The following is a 17,511-nucleotide window of genomic DNA, read 5'->3' as shown; positions in this document are numbered from 1 at the left end:
CACGCCTCTAAATCCCGCCTGGCTAGATTGCCTTTTAAAGGCAAGCTGCTCTTTGGGGTCGAGCTGGACAAAATCGTGACCGATTTCGGCACGTCTAAGGGCAAGAAGTTACCAGAGGTCAGGGCTCGAGCTAGTGCTCGCCCCGGTACCTCCAGAGGACGGTTTCAGGAAGCCCGTCGGTACCGCCTGGGCAGGTCGGGCTCCTCTGCCCCCTCTTCCTTCAAGAGGAACTTCTCCCCCAAGCAGCATTCCTTTCGCAGAGACCGCCGTCCCGGAGGTGCTCCCTCCGGTCCTCCCCTAGGGTCTTGTACCCAATGACGGGGCCTTGCTCCACGCTCCAGTGCAGATTGGAGGACGGCTGTCCTCGGTTCTGGACGAGTGGACCCCAATAACTTCAGACGCTTGGGTGCTGGAAGTCATCAGAGACGGCTACAAGCTAGAGTTCTGCTGACCCTTAAGAGATGGGTTTGTACTCTCTCCCTGCAAGTCTCCGGTCAAAGCTGTGGCAGTGCAGCAGACCTTGGACAATCTGATCCGCCTGGGTGCGGTCGTTCCGGTGCCAGAAAATCAGCTTGGCAAGGGACGTTACTCCATTTTCTTTGTGGTACCAAAGAAAGGAGGTTCTGTACGGCCTATCCTCGACCTCAAAGGGGTCAATCAGGCACTTTCGCATGGAGACCCTCCGCTCTGTTATAGCGGCAGTGAAGGCAGGAGAGTTCCTGGCATCCTTGGACATCAAGGAAGCGGACTTGCATATTCCCATCTGGCCTCCTCATCAACGCTTTCTGCGTTTTGCAGTACTGGGCCGACACTTCCAGTTCAGAGCCCTCCCGTTTGGGTTGGCTACTGCTCCGCGGACCTTCTCCAAAGTAATGGTGGTCATCGCGGCCTTCCTGAGGCAGGAAGGAGTACAAGTCCATCCTTATCTGGACGACTGGTTGATCCGAGCCCCCTCTTATGCAGAGTGCGGCAAAGCTGTGAACCGGGTGGTTGCTCTTTTGAGCTCCCTGGGGTGGATCATCAACTGGGAGAAAAGCCAGCTGCGCCCAACTCAGTCCCTGGAGTATCTGGGAGTTCGATTCGACACCCAAGTGGGCAGAGTGTTCCTGCCAGACAATCGGATTGTCAAGCTTCAGGCTCAGATGGACCAGTTCCTAGTAGCCTCTCCTCTTCGGGCTTGGGACTATGTGCAGCTGTTGGGCTATGACGGCCACGATGGAAGTAGTGCCCTGAGCCAGGGCTCATATGAGACCACTACAACACTCTCTGCTGCAGCGCTGGACTCCGATGTCGGAGGATTATGCTGTGCGCCTTCCCTTGGACCCAGCAGTGCGCAAGGCGCTGAGCTGGTGGACGCAGACAGACAAGTTGTCTGCAGGAATGCCTCTGGTGACCCCGGAGTGGATTGTCGTCACGACTGACGCCTCTTTGTAGGGCTGGGGAGCCCACTGCTTGGGAAGGACAGCGCAGGGGCTCTGGTCTCCTGCAGAGGCAAAGTGGTCTATCAACCTCCTGGAACTCAGAGCCATTCGGTTGGCGCTTTTGGAGTTCATCCCGGTACTGGCGTTGAAGCCTGTATGGGTCCTGTCGGACAATGCCACGGCTGTGGCCTATGTCAACCGCCAGGGAGGTACCAAGAGCGCCCCTCTAGCCAAGGAGGCCATGAATCTATGCCAGTGGGCGGAAGCGAACCTAGAACAGCTGTCAGCGGCCCACATTGCCGGGGTCATGAATGTCAAGGCGGACTTTCTCAGTCGCCATACCTTGGAGCCCGGAGAGTGGCAGCTATCTGCTCAGGCGTTCTTGGACATCACGAAGCGCTGGGGCCAGCCGAGCCTAGATCTGATGGCGTCATCGGCCAATTGCCAACTGCCGCGCTTTTTCAGCAGAGGATGGGACCCTCGATCCCTGGGAGAGATGCTCTTCTCCAACAGTGGCCGACACAAGAGATTCTCTATGTGTTCCCGCCCTGGCCCATGTTGGGCAGGGTGCTAGACCGGGTGGCAAAGCATCCGGGCCGGATAATCCTGGTGGGTCCGGATTGGCCCAGACGTCCCTGGTATGCGGACTTGATCAGGCTCTCAGTGGACGAACCTCTGCGACTGCCAGTGGAGCAGGGCCTGTTACATCAGGGTCCCGTGGTGATGGAGGATTCCTCCCCCTTTGGTCTTACGGCCTGGCTATTGAGCGGCAGAGTCTGAGGAAGAAGAGCTTCTCAGACAAGGTCATCGCCACTCTGCTGAGAGCGAGGTAGCGCTCTACTTCTACTGCTTACGCCAGGGTTTGGCGTACCTTTGCAGCGTGGTGTGAAGCAGGTTCACTTTCTCCATTTACTGCTCCAATTTCTTCAGTGCTGGCGTCCCTGCAAGAAGGTCTGGAGAAAGGCCTGTCGCTCAGTTCCCTGAAAGTCCAGGTAGCGGCCCTGGCTTGCTTCAGGGGCCACCTGAAGGGTGCTTCCCTGGCTTCGCAGCCAGATGTGGTGCATTTCCTCAAGGGAGTTAATCACCTGCGCCCTCCTCTGCACTCAGTGGTGCCTGCGTGGAATCTCAACCTGATGCTAAGAGCCTTGCAAAAGCCGCCTTTTGAACCCTTGTCGAGGGCATCTCTGAAAGACCTGACGTTGAAAGCAGTCTTTTTGGTGGCTATCACTTCAGCCAGAAGAGTTTCCGAGCTCCAGGCACTCTCTTGTCGAGAGCCTTTTCTGCAGTTCACTGAGGCAGGAGTGACTATTCGCACAGTGCCTTCCTTCCTACCCAAGATTGTTTCTCGCTTCCATGTGAGTCAGCAGCTCTGTCTCCCTTCCTTTCGTAGGGAGGACTACCCAGAAGAGTATTCTGCTCTCGAATATCTGGATGTGAGACAGGTCATCATCAGATACTTGGAAGTGACCAATGGTTTCCGGAAATCGGATCATCTGTTTGTCCTGTTTGCAGGTCCTCGTAAGGGTCTGCAGGCTGCTAAGCCTACAGTGGCAAGATGGGTCAAGGAAGCCAGGGCAGCGGCTTATGTGGCCGCGGGGAAGGTGCCGCCTATCCAGCTGAAGGCTCACTCCACTAGATCTCAGGCGGCCTCGATGGCAGAGGCCGGGTCCGTCTCCTTGGCAGAGATATGCAAGGCGGCAACTTGGGCATCGGCCCATACATTCTCCAAGCATTACCGCTTGACTGTGGCTGCTCGGGCGGAGGCCCGGTTTGGAGCTTCAGTGTTGAGGTCAGGGATTTCTATGTCCCGCCCTGGGTGAGTACTGCTTCGGTACATCCCACCAGTCTATGGATTGATCAGCATGATGATATGGAAGGTAAAATTATGTATCATACCTGATAATTTTTTTTCCATTAATCATAGCTGATCAATCCATAGCCCCTCCCAGATATCTGTACTGTTTATATTCTGGTTGAATTTTAGGTTCAAGTTTAGTCTTCAGTTCCTTCAGGAGGACTTCGTGTTCAAGTTTTTTCACTTGGATTCTTCAAGAGTTGAGACGAGTTTGTGTTACAGTGAGCTGCTGCATTCCTCTCCCCTCCGTTTTACGGAGCTGGATTGAGACTTAAATTCTGCCGGCACTCCCTCCCGCTTCGTGCGGCTGTAGGGCAGCTTTGTACCCCTCCCGCTTCGGCGGTGTTAGGGTCAGTTAGCTCCTCCCGCAGTTGCGGTTGCAGGATAAGCCAGATCCCCCCGCATCGGCGGGTGTGGTGTCCCTCCCCCGCTCCGCGGGGATGAGCTGGACGGATTCCCCTCCCCCACTTGTGTGGGGATGAGCTGGGTTAATTCCCCTCCCCCGTTTCGGCGGTGGTGAGCTGGGCAGAGTGTCCCTTTGTAGGTGTAATTCTCTAAGTGCTGAGTCCTGCGGATGGAGATTTGATATCGACATACTGAGGAGTTTCCGGCAGCACATGACCACATATAGGGAGGCAAAAGTTTGCTCTCTATCTCCACCTGCTGGTAGATGTACACAACCCACCAGTCTATGGATTGATCAGCTATGATTAATGGAAAGAAAATTATCAGGTATGATACATAATTTTACCATGTGTCTGACAAACTGTCTGGGAGTACCTGATCACAAGACAAGTAAGGGTTCCACAGCTGCCTATGTTCATTGTTCTTATACAGTGATGTGAAAAAGTTTATCCTCCTTCTCTTTCTCCTGTTATTGTGTACATGTCACACTGAATGGTTTCTGATCTTTTAACAAAATGTAATATTAGAGGGACCCTGAATAGGTACATAACATAATTGGTGTCAATTACATAAGTACATAAGTACATATAAGTACATAAGTAATGCCATACTGGGAAAAGACCAAGGGTCCATCGAGCCCAGCATCCTGTCCACGACAGCGGCCAATCCAGGCCAAGGGCACCTGGCAAGCTTCCCAAACGTACAAACATTCTATACATGTTATTCCTGGAATTTTGGATTTTTCCAAGTCCGTTTAGTAGCGGTTTATGGACTTGTCCTTTAGGAAACCGTCCAACCCCTTTTTAAACTCTGTTAAGCTAACCGCCTTCACCACTTTCTCCGGCAACGAATTCCAGAGTTTAATTACACGTTGGGTGAAGAAAAATTTTCTCCGATTTGTTTTAAATTTACTACACTGTAGTTTCATCGCATGCCCCCTAGTCCTAGTATTTTTGGAAAGCGTGAACAGAAGCTTCACATCCACCTGTTCCACTCCACTCATTATTTTATATACCTCTATCATGTCTCCCCTCAGCCGTCTCTTCTCCAAGCTGTATAGCCCTAGCCTCCTTAGTCTTTCTTCATAGGGAAGTCGTCCCATCCCCGCTATCATTTTAGTCGCCCTTCGCTGCACCTTTTCCAATTCTACTATATCCTTCTTGAGATGCGGCGACCAGAATTGAACACAATACTCAAGGTGCGGTCGCACCATGGAGCGATACAACGGCATTATAACATCCTCACACCTGTTTTCCATACCTTTCCTAATAATACCCAACATTCTATTCGCTTTCTTAGCCGCAGCAGCACACTGAGCAGAAGGTTTCAGTGTGTTATCGACGACGACACCCAGATCCCTTTCTTGGTCCGTAACTCCTAACGTGGAACCTTGCATGACTTAGCTATAATTCGGGTTCTTTTTTCCCACATGCATCACCTTGCACTTGCTCACATTAAACATCATCTGCCATTTAGCCGCCCAGTCTCCCAGTCTTGTAAGGTCCTCTTGTAATTTTTCACAATCCTGTCGTGATTTAACGACTTTGAATAACTTTGTGTCATCAGCAAATTTAATTACCTCGCTAGTTACTCCCATCTCTAAATCATTTATAAATATATTAAAAAGCAGCGGTCCTAGCATGGACCCTTGAGGAACCCCACTAACTACCCTTCTCCATTGTGAATACTGCCCATTTAACCCCACTCTCTGTTTCCTATCCTTCAACCAGTTTTTAATCCACAATAGGACATTTCCTCCTATCCCATGACCCTCCAATTTCCTCTGTAGCCTTTCATGAGGTATAAGGCCAATTATAGTCAATAATTAAGTCCAATTAACCGCCAAATATTGAATTAAGTTGTATGCACAACTGACTTTCTATAAATTGCGTGCTAAGTATGAAGTAGGGTACCTAACTTTATAGAATTTGGGAGAAAGCTTCTAATCCTAGGGGTTTATAAATTGTAAATGTAGATGTTTATTTTCCAGATAACTAGGGATTTTCTGAGGGTATGAAAAACACCTATTAAGGTTTGTTTTTGTTTTTTTTGCATTGGAGAGTTTTATCTGTGTCTCAGTTAATAAAATCAGAAGCCCTAGTTATACACTGTATGGAATCTCTTCTGTTGCCTATGTCCCAGGATTTTGACATTGCTGGCAAGTATGATCCCATGATTCCTGACGCTGAGTGTATGAAGATTGTTCATGAAATCCTTACTGAACTGCAGCTGGGAGATTTTCTTATTAAGGTAAACTGAAAATTTGGTGGAAGGCCAAAGTCTCTGTTTGTTTTCGTCTGTTTTGCTGAAGTTGAAATGCAGACCCCTGTGCTGCTGCTTTGATGTCACAGGTATTTTGATGGCTCACTTTGCAGTTTTGTATTAAGTCATGTTATTTGTAACTTATTTTACTGAGTAATAGATTTTTGTAAATGTTTCTTCCATGTGTAAAGACTGTCTACATGCACATAAAGGCTTTTGTACAGAGTATGCACACACAAAGTATGCCACCTGACTCTATGCACTCTGGACCAGATTCTAGAAATGGATGCTGGAAAAGATATGACGCTAAGAGCTATTCTATAAAGGGCAAATGTCTTGGAAATCCCTAAAAAGGGAAAGAGATTTCTTTAGTATATGTCCTTGCAGGGAAACAGCCTCCCCCACTGCTAAGAGCACATTCCACAAGGGGAGTAGCTACTTCTTGGACGAAGCCTCAAGCAGTTTCTCCTTTGGAAAGTAGCGACATCTTTTCTCCGCACCTTTTCCAAGCATTATGGCCTTGATGTGGTGGCAAGAGAGGAAGCTCTATTTGGGGCTTCAATGATGGTTACTGGGGTTTGAGTCCCTATTTGAAGACTGTTATGTCCTGCAGTTGCTGGACCAATCCAGTAAAGACGCTAAGGAAGGACAAATGAGATCTTACCTGCTAATTTTTTTCCTTTAGCTCCACCAGATCAGTCCAGGTTCCACCCTATAAAGAGACAGCTTGTTTGATTTTTACCTAGCTTTGTTCTGCACAGTTCAAGTTCTTCTTTCTTAATGAATCTTTCATGTTTTCTCTCACAGAGATATCTGGGATGCATTAGTAGAAGCATGGGATAGGAGACAATGTTCTGGTTTGGACTGGGAACTGGTTAATAGATAGATAGAAAACATAGAGTAGAGTTAAATGGATATTACTCTCAATGGAGAAAGATGAATAGTGGCGTGCCCCAGGGATCTGTACCGGGACTGGTGCTATTTAACATATTTATAAATGACTGGAATTGGAAATGACAAGTGAGTTGATTAAATTTGCAAATGGCACAAAGCTGTTCAAAGTTGTTAAAATGCAGGAAGACCTTAGGAAATTGGAAACCTGGGCATTCAAATGGCAGATGAAATTTAATGCAGATAAGTGCAAAGTGATACACATTGGGAATATTAGTCCAAATCATGGTTACTTGATGCAAGGTTTACTTTAGGAGTCACCACCCAAGAAAAAAAATCTAGGTGTCGTAGTGGACAATATGTTGAAATCAGGCGTGAACAAAAAAGCAAACAGAATGCTAGTAATTATTAGGAAAAGGATAGAAAATAAGACAAAGAATATTATAATGCCTTTGTATCACTCCATGGTGCAACCTCACCTTCAGTACTGTGTGCAGTTCTGCTTACCATATCTTAAAACAGGTATAGTGGAATTAGAAAAGGTTCAAAGAAGGGTGACAAAAATGATTAAGGGGATAGAACTCCCCACTTACAAGGAAAGATTTCAGTTTGGAGAAGAGATGGTTGAGGGGGGATATAGTAGAAGTCTACAAAATCCTGAATGGAATAGAATGGTTAAATGTAAATCGATTGTTTAGTCTTTCAAGAAGTACAAAGACTAGGGGACAGTCCATAAAGTTACATGGTAATACTTTTTTAAACAAATGGGAGAAAATATTTTTTCACTCAACAACAGTTAGTATATCTGGATTTTAAAAATGTTTAGACAAGTTCGTGGAGGAAAAATCCTTAAGATAGACACGGGGAATACCACTCCTTTTCCCTTGGATTGGTAGCATGGAATCTTGCTACTGTTTGGGATTCTGCCAGGTACTTATGACCCAGATTGGCCACTCTTGGATACAGGATACTGAGCTGAATGGACCATCGATCTGACCCTGTATGGCTATTCTTATGTTTTTAAATGAAGATTGTTTTGTGGCCTAACAGGCTTTCCACTGGTTTATCTAAATACTGAAGTGCTAGAGCTACACAGTGTCCTTATAGGGCACTCTTGTTTCTCTATCTCCACCTGATGGTCAATGGACACAACACCCACAGTTACTGGACTGATCTGGCGGGGCTAAAGGAAAGAAAATTAACAGGTAAGATCTAATTTGTCCATATTTTGCAAAAGGGGACAAAGAGTGAACAAATAGACAACATGCCAAAATTCTGGCACTTTTGTGCATTTCAGAGCATTTGGGGAGCAATTCTATAACTGGATGCCAAAAGTAAGCAGGTCGTGTGCCTGGTCTATAGCGACAAGTACATGTGTACTTTCCGTTACAGGATATCAGCATAAGTCAGTACTACTACTACTATTTAGCATTTCTATAGCGCTACAAGGCGTACGCAGCGCTGCACAAACATAGAAGAAAGACAGTCCCTGCTCAAAGAGCTTACAATCTAATAGACAAAAAAATAAATAAAGTAAGCAAATCAAATCAATTAATGTGAACGGGAAGGAAGAGAGGAGGGTAGGTGGAGGCGAGTGGTTACAAGTGGTTACGAGTCAAAAGCAATGTTAAAGAGGTGGGCTTTCAGTCTAGATTTAAAGGTGGCCAAGGATGGGGCAAGACGTAGGGGCTCAGGAAGTTTATTCCAGGCGTAGGGTGCAGCGAGACAGAAGGCGCGAAGTCTGGAGTTGGCAGTAGTGGAGAAGGGGACAGATAAGAAGGATTTATCCATGGAGCGGAGTGCACGGGAAGGGGTGTAGGGAAGGACGAGTGTGGAGAGATACTGGGGAGCAGCAGAGTGAGTACATTTATAGGTTAGTAGAAGAAGTCTGAACAGGATGTGAAAACGGATAGGGAGCCAGTGAAGGGTCTTGAGGAGAGGGGTAGTATGAGTAAAGCGACCCTGGCGGAAGATGAGACGGGCAGCAGAGTTTTGAACCGACTGGAGAGGGGAGAGGTGACTAAGTGGGAGGCCAGCAAGAAGCAGATTGCAGTAGTCTAAACGAGAGGTGACAAGGGTGTGGATGAGGGTTTTGGTAGAGTGCTCGGAAAGAAAGGGGCGGATTTTACGGATGTTGTAAAGAAAGAAACGACAGGTCTTGGCAATCTGCTGGATATGAGCAGAGAAGGAGAGAGAAGAGTCAAAGATGACCCCAAGGTTTCGAGCTGAGGAGACAGGGAGAATGAGAGAGCCATCAACAGAAATAGAAAACGGGGGGAGCGGGGAGGTGGGTTTGGGGGGGAAAATGAGAAGCTCGGTTTTGGCCATATTTAATTTCAGGTGGCGTTGAGACATCCAGACAGCAATGTCAGACAAGCACGCTGAAACTTTGGTTTGGATGCAAGGTGAGATATCAGGGGTAGAAAGGTAGATTTGGGAGTCATCAGCATAGAGATGGTAGGAAAAGCCATGGGATGAGATTAATGAACCAAGGGAAGAAGTGTAGATAGAAAAGAGGAGGGGATCAAGAACAGAACCCTGAGGTACGCCGACAGGCAGAGGGATAGAAGTAGAAGAGGATCCACCAGAGTGAACACTAAAGGTGCGGAGGGAGAGGTAGGAAGAGAACCAGGAAAGGACAGAGCCCTGGAATCCAAGTGAGGACAGGGTATCGAGAAGTATGCTGTGATCGACAGTGTCAAAAGCAGCGGAAAAATCAAAAGAATGAGGATGGAATATTGACCTCTGGATTTAGCCAGTAATAGGTCATTGGAGACTTTAGTAAGCGCAGTTTCGGTTGAGTGGAGAGGGCGAAAACCAGATTGTAGTGGGTCAAGAATAGCATGTGAGGAGAGAAAATCAAGGCAGCGGCGGTGAACAGCACGCTCAAGTAATTTGGAGAGAAAAGGAAGGAGGGAGATGGGTCGGTAATTAGAGGGACAAGTAGGGTCGAGTGAAGGCTTCTTAAGGAGAGGTGTGACCACAGCATGTTTAAAGGCAGCAAGGACAGTCGCAGTGGAAAGTGAGAGGTTGAGAATGTGACAGATAAAAGGAATAAGAGCAGGAGAGATGGCATTAAGAAGGTGGGTGGGAATGGGATCAGAGGAACAGGTGGTACATTTTGAGGAAGAAAGGAGAAGTGTAGTTTCCTCAATAGTAACTTCAGGAAAGGAGGAAAGGGAATGAGGGGAAGGAGAGAGAGGGGAACGGACTAGTGGAGGGAGAGGTGGTGAGGTAGAGAAAGCAAGGTTTATCTTTTGAACCTTGTGAAAGAATTCAGCAAGGGTCTGAGGAGATAATGAAGGGGGAGTTGGGGGAGAGGGCACCTTGAGGAGAGAGTTCAATGTGGTGAAGAGAAGTCGAGGAGTAGAGCCAAGAGAGTTGGTCAGGTGGATATAATAATCCTGTTTGGCAAGTAAAAGAGCAGATTGGAAGGAGGTCAGCATGAACTTAAAGTGTAAGAAATCAGCAAGGGCCCGAGATTTCCGCCAGAGGCGTTCGGCGGAGCAGGTACAGGAACGTAGGTAGCGGATATTAGAAGTCAGCCAAGGTTGGGGTTTTGTATGCCTTACAGGGCGGGTCATCAAAGGTGCAAGAGTGTCTAAGGCAGAGGATAGAGTATTGTTGTAAGAAGAAACAGCCTCGTTGAAAGACGTGGATGGTGCCACAGTAGAGAGGAGGTTTGAAACATGGGAGGATAGAGATGAAGGGTCAATATCGTGAAGATTCCTAGATAAATTAGATAAGATAGGACGGGACTGGGAGGGAGGAGATTTAAGTGTGAAAGTTATAAGATGGAGATCAGAGGAGGGAAGATCAGAGGCAAGGAAACTAGAGGGTGAACAGTTGGAGGAGAAGATGAGATCAAGACAGTGACCATTTTGATGAGTGGGGGAGGTGGAGCATAGTTGGAGATTAAAGGAGGACGTTAAAGCGAGTAACTTGGAAATATAAGAGTTGGAAGGATCATTAGCAGGAATATTAAAGTCACCAAGGATGAGAGAGGGGGAGGAAGGATCATGGAAGAAGGCAAGCCAGGCGTCAAAGTCACTGAGAAAGGATGAAAGGGACTTATCAGGGGACGATAAATGACCGCTATTCAAAGAGGCAGAGGAGAGAAAAGGCGGATAGAGTGGACTTCAAAGGAGGAAAAACAGTGAGATTGAGGTGGAAGAAGGGGTTGAAATCTGGAGGAGGGAGAGAGAAGTAGTCCAACACCGCCCCCACGGCCAGCAGGGCGAGGAGTATGTGAAAATAGATAACCGCCATGGCACAGGGCTGCGACTGAAGCAGAGTCATCAGGGCAGAGCCAGGTTTCTGTTATGGCTAGCAGATGGAGGTGACGCGAGATAAAGAGGTCCTGGATATGGGCGAGTTTGTTACAGATAGAGCGGGCATTCCATAGGGCGCAAGAGAAGGGCATGCCTGCATTTAGGCACAACCATTTATGCCAGGCCTAAGCTGGCGTAAATGTTAGCATCTAAATGAGGCACTTTAGCATGTAACTTACAGTATTCTGTAAATCATGTGTGTAGCTGGAAGCCCTGCTCATGCTTCACCCTTATGTACACCCCCTTGCAGTTACGTACTAAGGGCCCCTTTTATTTATTTATTTATTTATTCCGAGCACCTATACCCCGCTTAATACCACTTAAAGCGGCCTCAAAGTGGCTTACAATGAACTGAGGAAACAAATACATTACAGTGTCAATATAGAGGGTAGAAGGATCAAAGGGAGAAGGGAAGGGACGGGACGGTAAAATGCACTTTGACTGTGGCCAGATCAGAGGGAGAAACAAGAACAATGAAATCAGGAAAGGTGGAAAAAGTCCAAAATGGTCCAAGTATGCTGGTAGGAAGGATGTCAGGTGATATCTAGGGCCAAGATGTAGGCTCAACCCCCTTTTGCTGCCTGAGCCAGATTCAGATGGTAGAGAAGGAAAGAGAACGACTGGACAGGCTGCAGAAGAAGTTGGGAGAGTCTGGTGACTCTTTTCCACAGAGCTGGTTACGTGGATCAGTTGGTCCCCTGGGCTTTGCGCTGCTGCCATTTTATGGGCTGGTTCTGGGATCACACAGTCCTCCTTCTATACTGCCACTCCGTGCTCCACTCCCGCTGACAAGATCGCGGCCCCCGGGGCTCCTCCTGCGACGCAGACACCCGGCCTTCCTGCGATGGGGTCGTAGTGCGAAGCGCAGCTGATGAACCCCGCACTGTGCCCGTCAGCACCCACTGTCCGTCGCCAGCAGCACTTCCTCGCTCGAGGAACAAAGCAACAGTTGTGTGCGCACATTATAGAATACTACTGAGCTACGTAAGTGTGCGTTCACCCACTTATGTGTCAGTATTCTATAAATTTAGAGGCAAATTAGGCGTTTAAATTAGGTACCTTGTTATAGAATGAGGGGTTTGTGGTTTTTTGCATTGCTCCCATTGAATAAATTTTGCATTTTAGTACATTGGCCCTATGAGTGGGACAGTGAGTAAGACAAGATGGAACAAAGTGATATCCATGCTTCTGAGACATGACTCTGTTTACCACCAGGTCAATGACAGACGGATTCTGGAAGGCATATTTGAAGTTTGTGGTGTCCCTGGAAATAAATTTCAAAAAGTTTGCTCTTGCGTGGACAAGCTGGACAAGGTAAAAGATGCCTGACTTATGAGAGACGGTGACAGATAAGGACACTCTATCACTGCTGGTATCAGGTTCCAGTTTGCCATAAACTGGGTTGTTGTTGCTGTACTTAAATTAATCCACAGTGTCATACCAGAATGTCTCATACCAAACCTGCATGTGAGTGCTCTATTAAAAATAAAAGTAGCAAAAGCATGTGGAGCATGTCTTAAAGAATCCTTTCCAACATAGTACTACTACTACTACTATTTAACATTTGTAGAGCGCTACAAAGTGTACGCAGTGCTGTACAAACACAGAAGAAAGACAATCCCTGCTCAAAGAGCTTACAATCTAATAGACAAAAAGTAAAGCATTTAAATTTAAAGTATTTAAGCAGTCAAGCACAAGAGAACAGTCACAGAAGGACTGAAGATGTTGAAGGGTGGTCAGTGTGATCAGGTGTAACTCTGGTTGGAGTAGTGGGAGAAGGTGATAGAAGAATAGAAATAGGTGTACTTGGGTGAGGTAAAAGTAATGATTGGGTTGATAGGGAGGTTATATAAAACATGTCACTCTAGGGGTGGGTGGGCAGAGGGGTAGGGTGGGCGGGACTAAGTCTAAAGCAGGAGAAGGTATTCTCTGCAGCCTATCTGTGAGATGGAAAATGCTCTCTGAAGCTGCTGCTATAAGTTGTTAGTTTTCTCTCCCTGAAAGAGATGCAAGCCACACCCACGAAGTTTAAACTGTCTGTGGGGAGGGGGAAGGGAGGAAATGGCAGTGCTTGATGAACATGTGTGTTTGTTTTGGTTGGGGGGGTATGTGAGTTGACTGTTGGAATGAAGTGGTATTCAAACATTCTCCTGGAGAGAATAATAAAATGAAACCAAGTGTGATAGCATATGAAACCATTAGAAGTCACTATCAACAGACTTCAAAGGATGAATTTTACAGTTTAATCACAGGGTGCCATTGTTCCATTGGTGCTTCATTGCCTCTGTTTAGCAGTATACATAACCAATAGCAAACCACATGCTTTGGTGTCATTGTAAAGAACAACCATTAGGAAAGCTATACAGTTAAGTCACAACAACAAAATTGAAATACACATCTGACTTACTAAAGAGCCAGCTAAGAAGGCGTGGGGTTTGGCCTCACAGGAGGGGGAGTAGGGCATGGTGGGAACAGCATTAAGAACATGCCTCATGGAATGACTTCTAATTTTTATGTGTGTGTGTGTCTGGAAAAAAAATCATTTATAAGGTGGTCAAAATGGATTTTTTTTTTTTCATTTTATAAATGAAACAACATAGGAAATGTTGACATTTTCCATTTTGTTTCAAATGACAGGACATCCCTAGTAAGCAATCACCTCTGACTCTTGGGAAGTATACAGATAGGATGATCTGTGTGAGATTTTTTTTTTCCTTTCCCTGCCCCTTTCCTGTTGATTATTGTAGTTCTTTCTCTTATACCTAAGAATTTTTAATTCCATTACATAGCTTCTCCACTATTCCACAACCTGTATGGATAGGTGTGTACATCAACCAGCAGGTGGAAATAAAGAACTGAAAACTGAGCTGAGTCATATCTCTCCTGGCATCCAGTCTAGCTCCTCAGTTTTTTCTTTCTCCAGCAAGTGGGATGGACACACTATTTATTCAGTGGTACCATGGGCAAGGGCACATATGCAGCCGTTACAGGAATCTCTTCTCAGCTACTGGTCTCCAGAGTCACAGAAGTACGACCTTCATCTTCCTTGTGGTTGTTGTCATCCAGAAATTTGAACATTGGAACTCCCTTTCCGATAACACAATAGGAGTTGGTGATGACGGATGCCAGCAAGTCGGGTTGGGGAGCTTATTACAAGTTCCATCTGGCACAGGGCACCTGGATGGAACAGGAATCTCAGTGGTCGATAAATCGCTTGGCGCTCAGGGCAGTACTGAATGCCTTACATGACTTTGCTCCCTTTCTGGCGGGCCCTGGTCCAATATTTCTCCAACAATGCAACGGTGGTGGCTTATATCAACAAGCAAAGCGGGACCCGCAGTTATCTGATGGTGGTGGAGACAACCTCCCTCATAAATTGGCAGAGAAAACTCTCTGCTTCTCGGCAGTTCACACTGTGGGGTCCTTGAATCTTGAGCAGACTTTCTTAGTGGGCTGGGAGAATGGGAACTATTCAGCTAGGTGTTTTAGCTGATAGTGGACCAATGGGGTTCTCTGTTTCTGGACTTAATAGTAATGAAACATGCCAAAGTGCCCAAGTTCTTCAGCCATTGGAAAGAACCGGGCTCAATGGGGATCAATGTGCTACTGCAGCCCTTGCCAGATACATATCTACTGTATGTCTTCCCTCCTTGGCCCATGGTAGGCTGCATGTTGAAGAGGATTGCATTGCACCGGGGTCAAATAATTCTCATAGCTCCTGATTGGCCACAGAGACAATGGTACGCGGACCTGATACGACTGATGGATAGGGGTCCTCTCACCTTCCGCAGGTACACGACCTACTGAAGCAAGGTCCGGTGCTCATGGTGGATCCGTGCCTCTTTGTTCTTATGTGCCTCCTCTCAGTACCCTTCTTCACCACCGCCAACTTCAGGCTCCGCTCTTTCTGCCTCGCCTCACCCTATGCTTGGAACAACCTTCCTGAGCCCTTACGCCAAGCCCCCTCCCTGCCCGTCTTCAAGTCTTTGCTTAAAGCCCACCTCTTCAATGCTGCGTTCGGCACCTAACCCTTACCGTTCAGTGAATCCAGACTGCCCCAATTTGACTGCCCCTATCGGACCGACCGTTCACTTGTCTATTAGATTGTAAGCTCTTTGAGCAGGGACTGTCTCTCTTTGTTAAATTGTACAGCGCTGCTTAACCCTAGTAGCGCTCTAGAAATGTTAAGTAGTAGTAGTAGTTATGGCTTGGCCATTGAGTGGGATCGGTTGAGAGAAAAAGGTTATTCTGATTCGGTCATTGCTAGCTTGCTTCAGGCTCAGAAATGTTCTACATCCGTGGTGTATACGAGGGTGTGAAGGATGTTCAAGAACTGGTGTTCTGAGTGCAGGGTATCTCAATTCTCTGCTCAGATTGCGCAAATCCTAGCATTTCTCCAGGCAGGTCTTCAAAAAGATTGGCGTTGGGTTAACTAGAAGCTCAGGTTGCAGCTTTAGCCTGTTTTAGGGTCTGACTACAGAAGACGTCTCTTGTGGCTCACCCGGGTATCATTTGATTCTTTCAGGGAGCGGGCCACTTGAGGCCTCCCTTTTGTATGTCGTGTCCAGTGTGGAACCTTAATTTAGTCCTTCAGGCTCTTCAGAAGCCTTCTTTTGAGCCACTTCAGAAGGCCTCCTTGAAAGATCTTAAAGACAACATTCTGGGTGGCTGTTGCGTTGGCACGTAAAAGTTTAGAGCTTCAGGCTGTCTCTTGTCAGATCCCTTTGTTTTCTTTGCTTTTCGGAGGCGGGGGTCTCCCTGCACTTGGTTCCTTCCTTTCTTCCAAAAGTATCAGAATTTCATCTCAACCAATCTGTGGAGCTTCCAACTTTTCGCAGAGAGGACGAAGAGGCTCAGTATTCTTCATTGAAGCTTCTTGTGTGTAGAGTCCTCATTAGATATTTGGAAATCACAAATGATTTTTACTAATCGGACAGACTGTTTGTGCTTTTTGGTAAACAGAGGCTTGACCTCAAGGCTTCCAAGCCCACAGTTGCTAAATGGCTGAAGGAGATTATTGTGTCAGCTTATTTGCTTGCGGGAAAGCAGGCTTCTCAGGCCTTCTTGACTCATTTGGCATATACAACATCCTGGGCATAGACTACCTTACTATCTCTGGCGGATATTTGCAAGGCGGTGACATGATCAATGCTGCATACCTTTGCCAAACACTACAGGGTGGACATTGTGGTGCACTCGGAAGCCAGTTTTGGGGCTTCGGTCCTCGGTGGTTTTGCCATGATCCCACCCACTCTAGGGATTGCTTTTGAATATCCCATCCCACATGTTCTAGAATAGTGAGAAGTTATGTAATAAAAGGAGAAATTAGGTCTTACGTGATAATTTTCTTTCCATTAGTCCTTCCTATTATTCCAGAGGCCCATCCAAGGTTTTTGAGATGTTTAGTGTGAAGTAATGGGTCAAATAACTGTCACCTTGTATGGTGCTTCCTGCATATCTCCTCTTCTCTACAAGTTGTCCAGAGATGAGAGAGATCCACACGTGTTTGCTCGTCTGGTTAGTTTTAGGTTAGCAAGTTGTTTAAATTTGTTGTGTTTGTTCTGAGTTTCTCCTTGTCTACTTATATACTGAGGAGCTGGACTGGATGCCAAAAGAGATATGTCTCAGCTCAGTTTTCAGATCTCTATCTCCACCTGCTGGTTGATGGAGACAACTATCCCCACAGGGTCTGGAATAGTGGAAAGGACTAATGGAAAGAAAATTATCAGGTAAGACCTAATTTCTCCTTGTGAACCACTTTGATTTTTTTAATTGAAAGGCAATATACCAGGTTTTTATTAGACATAAACGTAAACTTATTGCTTTTGTCTTGAAGTGCAATTGGGCAGTTGTTTATTTAATGAGTCATTTATTAACAGTGTGTGCTAATGCCATTATGTGCTATCTGCCACAGAGTCCATTTTATTCTTCTAGGCCCTGTAGCTTCTTACACACTAACCATTAGCAAATGAGCCTTTTAGTGAATTATCATTGATGTATGAATTTTTGAGGAGCCCTTCTTTTCTGTTTTACAGGAAGGGTTCTTGGTACATCTACCTTTTCCGTTTTGGGTATTTATATCTGAAATTGGTTACTTCATGGTTCTTTTATTCTGATAATATTGTGTATGAGCATCATACATCCCATCAGTACTGGTTGCTGTGATATGTGATCTTTCTAAAAGCTCTGTCTTAACACTAGGACTGATGCTTATGATTGTTATGGGTCCTATGGAAAGATGAGTTGACTCAGTGCAGCAGGATGTTGTTTTCTGTGCAAGACTTTTTTTTTAACAATACCCTGCCCAGTATAAACATGGAAACTATAGGAGCTTCAGATTGTTTTC

General features: G+C 46.4%; 1 protein-coding gene across 3 annotated transcripts in view; it reads left to right on the top strand.

Moving 5' to 3' along the window:
• LOC115476275 (histidine--tRNA ligase, cytoplasmic-like) overlaps positions 1–17,511 on the top strand; it is a 95,867-nt gene that overhangs the window by 49,975 nt on the left and 28,381 nt on the right. For 2 of the 3 annotated variants that reach the window (XM_030212563.1, XM_030212561.1), the window contains exons 6-7: positions 5,824–5,931; positions 12,381–12,479. In XM_030212563.1, the coding sequence (XP_030068423.1) occupies positions 5,824–5,931; positions 12,381–12,479 (207 nt within the window). The remainder of the gene's footprint in view (positions 1–5,823; positions 5,932–12,380; positions 12,480–17,511) is intronic. The other variant, XM_030212562.1, reaches the window with a different exon arrangement.

The sequence above is a fragment of the Microcaecilia unicolor genome, chromosome 8 (assembly GCF_901765095.1).
Source record: "Microcaecilia unicolor chromosome 8, aMicUni1.1, whole genome shotgun sequence".
NCBI lineage: Eukaryota > Metazoa > Chordata > Amphibia > Gymnophiona > Siphonopidae > Microcaecilia > Microcaecilia unicolor.
Note: the sequence above shows the minus strand (reverse complement) of the source record. Positions and strands in the feature narration are given on the sequence as shown.